The sequence below is a fragment of the Aphis gossypii genome, chromosome 1 (assembly GCF_020184175.1).
Source record: "Aphis gossypii isolate Hap1 chromosome 1, ASM2018417v2, whole genome shotgun sequence".
Lineage (NCBI taxonomy): Eukaryota > Metazoa > Arthropoda > Insecta > Hemiptera > Aphididae > Aphis > Aphis gossypii.
The window spans coordinates 6,408,380-6,421,978 of NC_065530.1; the positions used below are offsets into that span (position 1 = coordinate 6,408,380).

The following is a 13,599-nucleotide window of genomic DNA, read 5'->3' on the forward strand; positions in this document are numbered from 1 at the left end:
CTTTAATTCTTAGGTATTATTCCAGATAACTTGTAAACTAAGCTTTATAACATAGCGTTGGATCTAATGAAATTAATTTCACTCCTCTTGTAGTTTGAATATAAATATTTTGGATAGGTACTAGTAAAATACATAGTGCTATTTTTATTTTAAGTCTGGAGGTGTCCAAACATAGATTCACTACCCCCTACAAAAAAAAAATTCATCACTAGTTTGAACTGTAGGAATCGTTCGTATGTCAGTTACATAATCCAGTTTAACTTGTGTCTTGATGTATGTCGAATTTTTCTCTGAAGATGTTTAACAAAATCCCAATTTTTGATGATACTTGTGATGCGCATTATATGTTTTAAATCACTGATGACGGAGGTGACGTGGCGCGGGGATCTTCAACTTTTTGTAGGAATATTTTTTTATAAGACATCTACATCGATTGCATTTTTTTCAGAATATTGCTGATGTTTTGAGTATTCGAAACATTTTCATAGCTCCCTTCCTTATACCTTTTATCCATGATTAAAAGCCAAACCCTTAGACATGTATAGGTAAAAACGTAATGAAAATGCGATTCTACCAATATTATTATAATATTATAAGTAGTATACAAAGTATAATATAAATTACCATTCATTTTTTCCTGCTCCTAGTTCACCCCGATACACTCAGTTACCTCATCGTCTTTTCGTTGCTTCATCTCCGAGAACCGACCACCCCATATACAATATACATATTACATATATAACATAATACTTAGAGCTTATTATATTTATAAATACAATAAGACTGGTGAATCCTAATATCATCTTATATGAGTATGCATACATAATATATATTAACACAGATTGTAGACGTCACACGAATACGATATTTTATAATAAATATTACACGAGAGTATGTGTGTTACAGGCATGTCTGAGGCACCCTGACAGCTCGGAGGCCAGCCAAAACCGGGACACGGTGTTTTGCCAGATGCGCAGGGCCATGGACCTGATCCATTACGTGGTCAAAGATGGCGTGAAGGAGGGTGGCGGCGAGTCCATGGCCCTGACACCGTACATATCGGAACAAGACGGTGGCGACACACTTGGCCACGCGCTCAACGTCCTGGACTCGTTTGTCGACATGACGAGGTATATTTAGTACGATTTAGTTATAAAAATAATATTTTATTAACATCGATAATAATAATAATTATTGTTATAATAATACAAAAGTGGGCGTTAACGTAACGTAGGTGGGCGGAGGACACCGGGTCGCTATATTATTTTTATTATAAACACAATGCAGGCCCGTCCTGAAATTTGTTGTGCGCTCACTTCACGGTCAGTAGTTGCTATATGTGTCGTTATATTATTATATTAAGCTCGAGTATACGGTACTCTAGAATTGGTCAACGTTCACGTGTGTAGATGCAAACAGCAGGGATATTATTATTACGTTTAAAATGTAACATAAAATATTGATTTAAAAAAAAAAAAAACAAAAATTTCGCAATGCAACAATAAAATTATTGCTTTTTAAATTTTAATTACACGCACACCCGTGTATATTTATATACTATTATTATCTATAAAACTTTATATCTATATAATATATAAATTATAAATGTAAATTATAATTGTAAATTCAAACACACAAACGAAACAATCGTATGACTTTTACACGAAGGCAGTTCGTAAACAAGTTTGTTTGCTCTCGCTAGCTTTTAGTTTAAACAAACCATAGTATATTTAAATTTATACGTGTCCAAAATAAATGATTTTACATAATAATAATACAATGTTGATAGTTTATTTTCATAATTCTGTCCAACGTTTCGTTTTGCATGAAAGTAATTAAATTTAAAAAAAATAATCAAAATATGAATGAAATAAAAATATATTTCGTGTAGTTTTGACATTAGTGAAAAATTTAAGTTTGAATTGAGATTTTTTACTTGGTTGAATATGTATAGTTTAAGAAATTCTTATAAAAATACAAATCATTTGTCAAGTTGTACTCATTACTTGCAGAGGTCGATGATTCTTACATTTTAGTTTTTAAGCTCTATCACAAACATAAATACAAATATATAAATTCTGAATTCTACATATCGTAAACCCTATATCTATAATCTCATAAAAAAATATAACTGTCAACGTTATGCCAAAAATTCAACTCTTCTTGAGGACTAAGGTTTATTTTATTTAAAGCAAAATAATGTATAGTAGAGAATATTTTTTACCAGTATGTCAAACAATATTATATGTATATATTTTGTACTATAGTGTATACGTGTTACTTATTTGTGTATTCTGTATAGTACGTGAAATGTAGTTATTATAATTTTACACAAGTAATACATAGAATGACATATTTTTTAAACATTCATTCTCAAACTTGAGTGATTAAAAAAACCCTTGCGAATTTTTTTATTTGCGTTTAAATTACATTAACGTGACTACTGTGGAAGTTCATATACCTACTTAGAAATAGTATGATTTCATCATCAAATGTTATAAATAAATTTAACAAAAAATGTTATGCATACATTTTAGTCAAAATGCTTAATTAAAATTATAAATTTGTTTATATTTTAAATGCAACGTTTTCGCATTTCTGATTCATATTTATATATGAACTTAGATAACTCGTAAGAAGTTTATTTATTTTAATGAAGAAAAATATTATATTATAATTGTAGCTTTAGAGTTTAGATAATTATTTTGTGTATAATACGTAATCGTTTTATAATATATAAATATAAATTTATAACTTGTCGATGAATACATTTTATTAGTATTTTAATAGGTATAATCAAAACATTAAATCAAAACCAAATTTTCTTTAATTTTCGTAAGCAAAATATTTTGTTTTTATATATATATAAATAGGTACACCGCTTATCACGGAGATACGACAATTTTCCATTAAAATTATATTTAAATATGTCAGATAATTGTGATATACTTTGTATATTATATAATTTATAAATTAACTTACCTTTTACTAAATCATTTCATTTTACAGTCCTAAATTTTATCTGATATTGCAGTTAAAATTTTAAAATGAAAAATTGTACGATTCATTTTTTAGGCGTGTTATTCAAATTAATTGCAATATAAATATTAAATGAATGTGTAGATAGATGTATGTATAATATTTCTTTATATGTAAAAAACAACATTAAATAATTCATTAAAAATATACATCAAAATCTTTAAAAATGTAGATGCATTTATGCATTACATATAAATGCAGAAAATTATTTTATTTATGTGCATTTATAATTTATATGTATATAATAGATATTATACATTCATATACATTATGTTATTTTTGTAATTTTATATAGGTAATGATAGTACAATAAATTATGTTATACTATTTTATATAGGTTTAATATGTATTTAGTTATCCGGTAAAATTTATTTTGTTCATAAAATACATACTTAAGACTAAAAGACATGATATCTAGTTTGAAAAATGTTCTTGTTATTCTTAAATTATAGTACCTACTATATTATCATAAAAATGAATAATATTGTGAGTCTAACGTCTAGCTCATCGAATATGAACATATGTGTCGTAACATTGTAAATTTAGTTCCACTTTTTATTATTAATATTTGATCGTAATGCGCACATAAAATATATTTTTCTATGCTATATACATTTTCACTTAGCATCGTGTTGACATAATAGGTACATTATTTAAATTAAAAGATTGTTTAGATGAGACATCACGATTTACTTCTGCTTTTTCAGTGCCGACTCTTAATTATGTATTAAATGATATATAAATATAGCATTCATCGATGTTTGTTAAACAAAATAACCCTTGTATAGCTGACGTAATTGTGCTAAAACTTCTAGTGAAGTTTCTGATCCTAATTTCAAGGTTGCTACTATAATCCTTTAGTTTCGTCTGACATCAAGGATAATTTGATACGGCAGTTGTTCTACTCATGAGAGATAAGTCCATACCACCCTAAATTCAGTATCTTCTCTCCGTGCTCGTGTTTAAAACTATTCCGGAACTACATTATTTCTATTTATATATATTTATCAGCCCCTGTAGAGTTCTCCGAAAACAAATGCATATATAAGCTAGCATTATGAGATGTTATAAGATCGGCATTAGGTAGGTAACTAATATTTTATCGGTCTAACGTGACACAGCAATAAATATTATAATATTCTTACAAAATATTGCATTAAAATATTACCACATGGCGGTGGTAAATGCATCGTTTGGATAATATTTACGCCTGTCAGTTTAGGACGACGTATAATATTATATGAGTTAATAAACGCGCATCGTATAATGACAGTGACGATTTGCAGGATTCGCTATTAAATCGCTTATTTTTACACTCCGTTTCGATGTCCGACTCGTTTGTCTTTTGCGATCCATTTACTTTAGTTACATTTATATGTATTTATATATATATATAATATATATTTTTTTTTTGTTATTCATGTAAATCCGCCGCTCGCGTAGAATGTAAACTGTCAAACGCTATATCGTTATTTCGAGGTGTCGTGTACCTACATATATTATTATGTTGTGTAGCTGTGGGGCTCATTAAAAAACGATTTGTCCGGACGATCTACCCTCCACCGTGGTTACCATCGTCGTGGGATTGTTAACAATTGCGTGCCTTTATATATCGTGTATTCATATATATTATGTATATTATATACTTATTATGCTTTATTTTGCTAATTTATTATAATGTACATACTATTAATAATAATACATTTTATTTAGCAAATAATATACTATTTTACACTCATGATTAAAATATACAAGATACATGTTTGAAACACCCCTTTAATCATATAGTTTGTTTTGAGGGGTATAGCTTAATAAGTAAGGGGTAAGTTTGAGCTCAATACATCATGAAGAGTAAGATAAAATAAATGTAATTATAACATTAATAAATATTTTAGATAATTTTAAACAAAGAATATATTTAATAATAATTTACATTTAATTTTTTAACGTTGTTGTAACAAATTAGTAATCATGAAATCTAGAGTTTTAGTAAATGATTTAAAATACGAACGTTTTTAAAGTTATAAATATTAATAGTAAGCTGTCTAGATACATATTTGCTCAGCTGCAAATATAATACCTATAGCTTTTTAGACACCAAGTTGTTTTTTTAAAAATAGTTAAACAAATGTTAATATTTTCTTTGTAACATGTATTATATGAGTGATTATATATATTATATGTGTGTGTGTGTCCGCAGGCTGACTCTCGTGCTGAGCGAGAAGGAAACGCTATTGCGCACCATGGACGTGATCATGGAACGCACGCAGGACTTCACGGATAGTGCGTACACCAGGCACGAGCATCGGGAAAATATACTAACGCTGTGCGATCGCGTCAAAACGCATCTCGATCAATTGATCAGAGCCGGAGCTAGACTGGTGAGTTGCATTCAAAACATAATATTATGTATATAGGAACCAATCTATGGTGAACGTGCGATTTGCGAAGATAATGGTTTAAATTTCAGTACTCGTATTATATTTTAAAGTTTCTGTTACCTGGTAGTCGGTACTATCAATATTTAATGTCAATGATAACAGTATGACGTAGTACACGGCCCTCGCAATTCCAGAACTGTCTCGGCTATTATATTAATTTACGTCATACTATTATTATAAATTTACAACGCATTAATGTGTAAATGGCAAGTAAGGCACAGTATAATATTATGGTTGCCGTTGACATTTAATCAAATTATTTTAGTAGTTTTACATTATTATTGCAATTATAAATATTTTTACAAAGCGTGATTTTTAGAGTTGAGTTATTTGTTACATGTCTGAGTGTAACTAAAAAGTTTTGTTTAAATAGGTTTGATTCTTCTAATTTAAAAAATATAAAAATAGTTCAAAGCGCATAAAAAATATAAAATTGAACATAATATTGTATCTCAGATAGACAATGTAAAACACGCTAACGAACACTTTTAAAATCACTTTGAGCGTCACGTCAACACGAAATATGTATAGTATACACTTCATGTAAATGTAAAGAACTTTACGCGTGATTTGAACTTAAATACATACAGAAAAGACCTCATATAAACTATAAAACGACGAGGAAACTCTGTAATATACAAATAAATTAACTCGTAAATTTAAGTTGTTAGGTATTTAATATTTACAAGTTAGTTACATAATACAAATAACAATAATAATATTATATTACATTAACGTTAATAGTTCTTTTTTTTTTTGAATAACAACATTTATCTTAAAATAAAATATTTATAACTAAGTATGTAAAATAATTTAAAAGCTAAGGTTTGAAACTTTTTTTAATAATATTAATAAAATTGATTCGATTTTAAACTTTCAAGAAACTTAGTTCACAACAACAATAATTTATATATTGTTTACCAATTTATTCACACATGCATAAGCATATACATATACATGGTCACATAAACATGTATAACGCAATAAATAATATATTTATAAAATTATACATATCAATATGAATGTAATATATTTTTAGTAATTTAGTATTATTTACATTGATTTTGAAATATAAACCACCAAGTGTTATGAACTTACTAATGTTGATTTATTTTAGTAAGTATTATTTTAGATAATGTTTATTAAATGTAATTATAATATTAAACTTATATTTGAATCCAGGATTTAAAATTTTCTTAAATCCTTTTAAGTATAATAAATATTTCTAATGGAAGTGGCTCTTAAAACCAACTCCCTCTTTTATAATAAAATAATATCTGTTATTTATTCATGTAGTTTAAAGCTTTTCAAAAGTTATTTTAAGGATAAAGTTTACTGACTTTTTAAAAGGATACATTGGTTGTTCATAAAGTTTTGGATCAGATACTATAAGCGTTGCAAACCAAATACATCGTACAATAGCAAAAATACTTTATTACTTCATTACATCATAATATAAGACCTCTAAAACAAGTCATAAATGTCTTGTTTAAAACTAGAGATAAGTTTTTTTAAAACTTTTGAAAGTTTAGCATGGATTTTTATTTATTATAAACTGTGGATGCCTAATTAAATATACTAGATATATTTAACTATTAACGTTAATATTGAATTTTTCTATTTTGATCAACGAAGATTTATTATATAATTAATTATAGCATAAAACTGAGAATACTTAGACAGGAGCTTTAAGATTGGTTTGGTTCGTCTGACACCGGTCAATTAAGTGTACGGTATATCATCCCTATGTAGGTTAAACATCCCTCCTACTACACAAACAACCATCCATCCACTCAGGCACACATCAATAATGAATGAACACGACTGTACACATTATACGCATTCTAATTTAACTACTCTGTCATTGCCAACTTCTAGGCGCACTGTATGGATTTATACAATTCAAATTAGAACAGTTTTAATTAATAATCGTTATTTGTAATTTGATATTCTACTGATTATTATGTATTGATAATTGAAATACTATTTTGACACCGTTTTGATGATTTAATCACCTATATAGGCATGATATAGGCACTTAGGTATAATATACAGAATATTAATAATGCATTATTTTTCTATCATTTATTTTAGAAATGAAAAATTATTCGGTGGAGTATTCATAAAAATTACATTTTTTTGTCTCAAAAGTGAGTCTTGACTTGAAACCTTTTTTTATCTTAAATATATAGGCATACATTTGACAGATATTTTAATATTATTTTGAATTTTAATACACATTTTTATTCATGAGTAATGATGATATTCTTAATATTTTTCTTTTAGATTTTCCATTCAATTCTTTGAGAAAAATTATATGTTTTTGTCTAAGAACGTTAATGGAATAAAAAAAACCTATTTCCATAATTTGTTTAATTAACCGTAAAAAATGCTTACAAATAATACCCGTAAAAAGAATTTCAAATAAAAATATGAATCTTAAACACGCCGTACATTAAAATTATATATAATAGTTGGTTAGTTTATATACTGTGTAAGACTATAAGAATTAATGAAATAATAATGATAAAAAAAAACATTTATTTGACTCAAAACAATAAAAATGTTCATAATATTGTAAGTATTGTAGAAAAAAATAGACGTATAAAAAAATTAATATTTCAAGTATTTTTATATGAATATAATTGAATTTAGACTACTAGAAACTCAGTCACGTTTTGAGTACAAAAATTAAAATTCAGATACCCCTATACAAAATAAAAAATAACTATAAAAAATCTTATACGTGTCCCATTTGGTTTTGACAGTTTATGTTTTATTCTTATGATCTTGTCGCGTTTAATTTGTAGTCAGTCCATAAACCAATAATAATAATTATGTGCTGTGTGACCAGCTGCTATAAAAATGCACTTAGTGTTTTTAATAACACAGTATAATATCTTAGTAATAACACAAAATGTATTTTAAAAATATCGAAATATTATAGAGTTATAGTAATCGTTTCGTAAGATTACTTTTTACCGCGATACCGCAGTTTACACCGTTGAAACATTGTTCGTGCCAAGTCGAATTTTCGCCAAATTTTAATCGTTTTTTAATTCGCATGTATGTTGCCAAACCTTCTCGATGATCTGGTGGTAAATATGGTAACCGTGCGGTTAAAACACCGACGAGGGGCTGCAAAAAAAAAAATGAAAGAGTCGAGTGTTGTTTGAGTGCGCCAAGCTAAAATGTTTATTCAATGCGGTACGGGCAACAAGTATAATATAATGATGTATATTGTATATATGTATTAAAATAATAGGTGTGCGTGCGTCAATTGGCGCACCACTGTGTTATCGACTTTTGTTTGAGTCAAGAGAATGTAAAACGATAATAACAATGACTATAAAATGCACAATAATGATAATAATAATAATAAAACAGTAGTAATAAATCATTTTTAGCTGTTAAACGTTTTAAATGATTAAAACAGTATTTCGATTCATTAATCAAAACAAAACAACAGAAAAATATGTTAGGATGTTAGGAGAGTAATAAATCGATAAAATATTATTATATTTATTATGTAGCGCGTATACGTCAGAGCACAGAACTCGGTCAAATAATAATGAAAAAAAATACCGTAACGATTGAACCGGATAAGACACTGACTGTAAATACAATATGCATGCACTACTATATATAAATAATAGCTGTATTCACACATACCTACATGATGCAAGTACATAAAAAATATATTACATCTGTTTTTTACAATATTATGTTTGCCTTTGTTGAAAATTCAAAATACTTATACACGCACAAAGTCGATATTGGCATAAAATACATTGTACTAAATATGTAATATACCCACGTAATAATATTAAACTGAATGAATAATTTTATTCTTCTCACATACCCGTTTTTATGTCATTTTGCAATCACATAAGACATAATTTTCGATATATTGAAATAAGTGAATAACAGTGGTAGTTTTCCAGTTAAGTAGTTGCGATCTTAATGGTGCATCGAGTAACTATAGAGTTGAATAAATTAAGAAATTAATGTTTTAAATTAAGGGTGCAAAAAGCTCTGATGAAAATCATTTTTTTTAATTCAATTATCATAATATGTGGTTGGTGGTTATTTTGGTTGAAATTTTAATAAAACATGTAAATGAAATATGAATCCTAGTAGTCTCAGCAACCCATCTAATTTTTTTGTTTTTTTGTTTAAAATGTTTTATTCCAAACCAATTCAAGGTTTTTGAAGTCTTGTAGTCTTTGTTTAAAAAAAAAAACTCTATCTGAATTAATATAAATCTACAAACACTGTTACTTGTATCAGAGCTTTCTTAAATTTAAACAATCATAAAAATGATCTAATTATAAAATGTATAAAGTTTCTCGTTCTATTTTAACAACATAATTATTTTATACTGGCAATCTACACTTTGTTTTATTTGAATATAATTTAACTTTGATAATTGGTAAACATTTGAATATTTTTTTTTTTTTACAAATTTAATTAATGTTCATTATAATTACCTATTGTATAAACAAAACTGTTTAAATTATGGTAAAGTTTGATGTATACTGTTAAGTTATATTGTAGGTACAGGAATGATTAAAATTTCATGTTGTCAAAGTGAAGAATAAAGTTCACTGTATGAAAAACTTTCTTGTTTTTTTCTGTTCGTTACATGAAAAGAAAAACATGTTTTCAAAAATGTATAATTTTGTATTAAATATACTGTCAAAAATATGATAGATGATGGTCTGAAGTTTTGTTTTTATTGAACATTATATATCCTGGTTATGATGCATAGGTATGATATTGATTATATTATAAATGGTAGGTAGGTACATGATAATTTTTAATAGTATATAATGTTTTCATAAGGTCTTTTTTAAATTGCATTTTATGCTTCATAAAATAATAGATCAAAATAATAGCTCTTACACTATATTCGTATTTTGTATTATTGTTGTTATTTTAGGTTTACTTAACTAATATTTTAAATTATTTAAACAATTTAAACAAATATTTATCTTGACATTATGTTATAATATTATAACTTTATGTTCATCAGTATTAACTTTTATTTTTGATAACAAGTAATGGTAAAAAAGTAAATAAATTATATTATAACTATAAAGAAATTTAGTGAATAATTTAATTTTAAAAAAATCTACTTGAGTGCACTAAAAATATGACCATTGTAATAAAAAAAAAAACTTTATTACTACGTTTTATTATCTCAAACCTCGGTTCGTGCATACTATTTCATTTCTACGTTTTCCAAGTTGTATAGTTATAATAATATAATGTTATGTTCAATGTCTTGTATAATTCCAAAAATATTTAAACTAATTATATTTTATACACACCAGTTAAATTTACCAACGAAACCCTTGTAATAAATCGTTGACTTTGTTTTTTATGCGTAATTGGATGAACGTTTGTACCATGAATAATATTAATAATTGGATCGAATCCATATAAATTTCAAATCTATGATGTCCTAATTATAATTTAATTTTAAAATGTCCATTATATCGGTTACATTATAACCACGATGCTGTAATCTGATAATATTGATATCACTATTTCTAACAATGTCGTTTGTATTGAATATTTTTTAGGAACAGTGTGACGAATACTCACCTACAAAATCCCTAGAAGTCGCCGTAAACCAGTGCCTCGACGCCACCAAAGAACTCAGACTGCAGTTGATAGCGACGTGTAAAGAACAATCCCATGACTTACCTCTAATAATTAGGACTGGGTATGACCTCGTAACGTTCATACAGACCACGTCTTCCGACGGAGACGTCGATAGTCTTAACAAATACGGCGATCAGTTCGTAGAAGTTGTAGAACAAATCGGAGAAGTATGTCGAAATATATGATAATAATAGCAGTAACAATATATCTTAACAAAAATATCGTGTCTTGATTTCAGATTTGTAAAGTACTGAGGCACATTGCGACTACAGAAGCACTTCAGGTTTCTGCGAAACATGCCGAAGTAAATTTACGAGTTTACGCACCACAAATTGTTACTGCAGCTCAAGCATTAGCTCACTATCCTTGTTCAAAAATCATAAAGGAAAATTTAGAAGGTCGGTCATCGTCATTAATAACAGTTATACTAGTTATATTTTAAGCTTTTAAAGAGTTTTTTTTCATAAATATAAACGTATAACATGTAATTTGTTTTTAGTATTTGCGGACATGTGGCAAGCTTTGACTCAAGATGTATCTACAGTGTGTAAAGATATTATGGAAAAACAAATCCCGGAAAAACAAACATATATGTCACTTCCCAGGCCAGGCGTAAGTTGACATTAAACTCAATAAGGTTTTCGTGTTTATAACGTGTATTTCAAAGACTGGTGATTTTTATGACAATATTGAATTTGTTACAGAAACATGGCACGACGACAAAACCGCTGAAGTCGGTGAGACTAGATCTATCGGTAAGACATCAAATTGTAACCGTATAGTTGTGGTGGAGGAAATTTTTTTTTAACTACTCCTAATCCATCTTTTTCTTGTAGGAACAAGATCAAATCGCTAAGGCTGGTCTAGAAATGAAATTGGCGTCTAGTGAAGTAGATGCGGAAGCGGATCGGTGGGGCGCCGGCGAGGATGACGACGCGGCCAACGAGGAAGGCGCCAGCGTGGACGAGCGGGGCAATGCGACGAAAGCACACGAAGACAATGACATTGTGCGTAGGGCGAAAAATATGTCCGGAATGGCGTTGAGCATGTACGAGTTCACCAAAGGCGACGGTGGTTCGTCGCTGAGGACCACTCAAGATCTGTTCACGCAGGCAGAATACCTAGCTGAGGAAGCTAATAGGCTGTACAAATTGGTCAGACAGTTTTCGTATCAGGTAAATAATGATTTCTTCTTTCCATGTTTTACACTTTTTTTATAATAATAAAAGTATGTTTTTAAAAATATTTTAAATTTAATCGTGAAAAATTTTAATTTAAATGTTTTTCAAATAATTTTAACCACTAATTAATTATATTTTTTTATTGCGTTTAACAAAAAAAAAAAAAAAAAAAAGTTAATACCAAATAAAATATAATGTACAGTAGGAATTAAAAAGGGTTTAAGACATTTTATGGTAGGTAAGTGCTGTAAAAATTTGAGATTTATAATAATTATTATTTTGTATAATATATACCTATATAGAAGTGAAAATGTATACAATAACGTTTCATTAGCCGCAAAAAAAACAAATAGGGTCATAATATAATATTTAAAACTATTTCCATTTAATATTTTTATCCATACCTAAATGTCCACTATTTTTAATAAACAGTGGGTTAAAAGTCACCTGATGTGTGTTTATAAGCAAATAAATTAATAATTTAATCGTCTAATCTAATTCTACATAATATTATATACCTACCTCTATTTTTTATTATTATTACTAATTTGAAAGTGAATCCTACATATTATATTACTTATTTTACAAGAGTTGAATATTCTGATCATTAAGCTTGTTACCATTGTTTTGAATTTAATGTATAAATTTAATGTGCTAAGTTTTAATAGCGTGTTTTTGTAAAAGTATGCTAATTAACGTTTTCTTCGTTTTATCATAACAATTTGTACATCAAATAATTTAAACTTATCATTTTTGTAGTCAAAACGTAATTTTGTATTCCATGAGTTGTATTTATCCGATTAGCCCATAATTAACTTTAAAAAGTTTATCGTTGTAATAGAGTATTTTATAATACAGTTAAAAATATAATCATTTGTTTTTAGGTTCCTATGGGTGCAAATAAAAAAGAACTTTTAGAACAGTTGGATCAAGTCCCGACATACGTACAACAGTTGCAGTTCACTGTAAAAATGCCTACAGTTGGTAAATCTGCTACGTTTTCAAAGGTGGACAGTGTGATAAACGAAACTAAAACGTTAATGAACGTTATATCAAAAGTAGTCACAACCTGTTTCGTATGTGCTACTAAAGTAAGTTTTATTCTTATAATAATTGAAAGGTACGATAAAATGTAAGAAAATGATTGAAAACTGATTGTGATAACCGATCAAAGATGGATTTTATTAATAAAACTCCGTCTCCAAATATTGCACTTTATTTTATGATTATTTTTCTCACCAAATAGTCAATAATCAATAATGTTTCTC

General features: G+C 27.6%; 1 protein-coding gene across 4 annotated transcripts in view; it reads left to right on the forward strand.

Annotated features, from left to right (window-relative positions):
• The window catches only part of LOC114128705 (alpha-catulin), a 44,763-nt gene that overhangs the window by 27,920 nt on the left and 3,244 nt on the right, over positions 1–13,599 (forward strand). For all 4 annotated transcript variants that reach the window (XM_050210939.1, XM_027993278.2, XM_050210940.1 and 1 more), the window contains exons 5-12: positions 907–1,130; positions 5,240–5,420; positions 11,069–11,317; positions 11,389–11,548; positions 11,650–11,762; positions 11,855–11,905; positions 11,987–12,325; positions 13,216–13,422. In XM_050210939.1, coding sequence (XP_050066896.1) covers positions 907–1,130; positions 5,240–5,420; positions 11,069–11,317; positions 11,389–11,548; positions 11,650–11,762; positions 11,855–11,905; positions 11,987–12,325; positions 13,216–13,422 — 1,524 coding nt within the window. The remainder of the gene's footprint in view (positions 1–906; positions 1,131–5,239; positions 5,421–11,068; positions 11,318–11,388; positions 11,549–11,649; positions 11,763–11,854; positions 11,906–11,986; positions 12,326–13,215; positions 13,423–13,599) is intronic.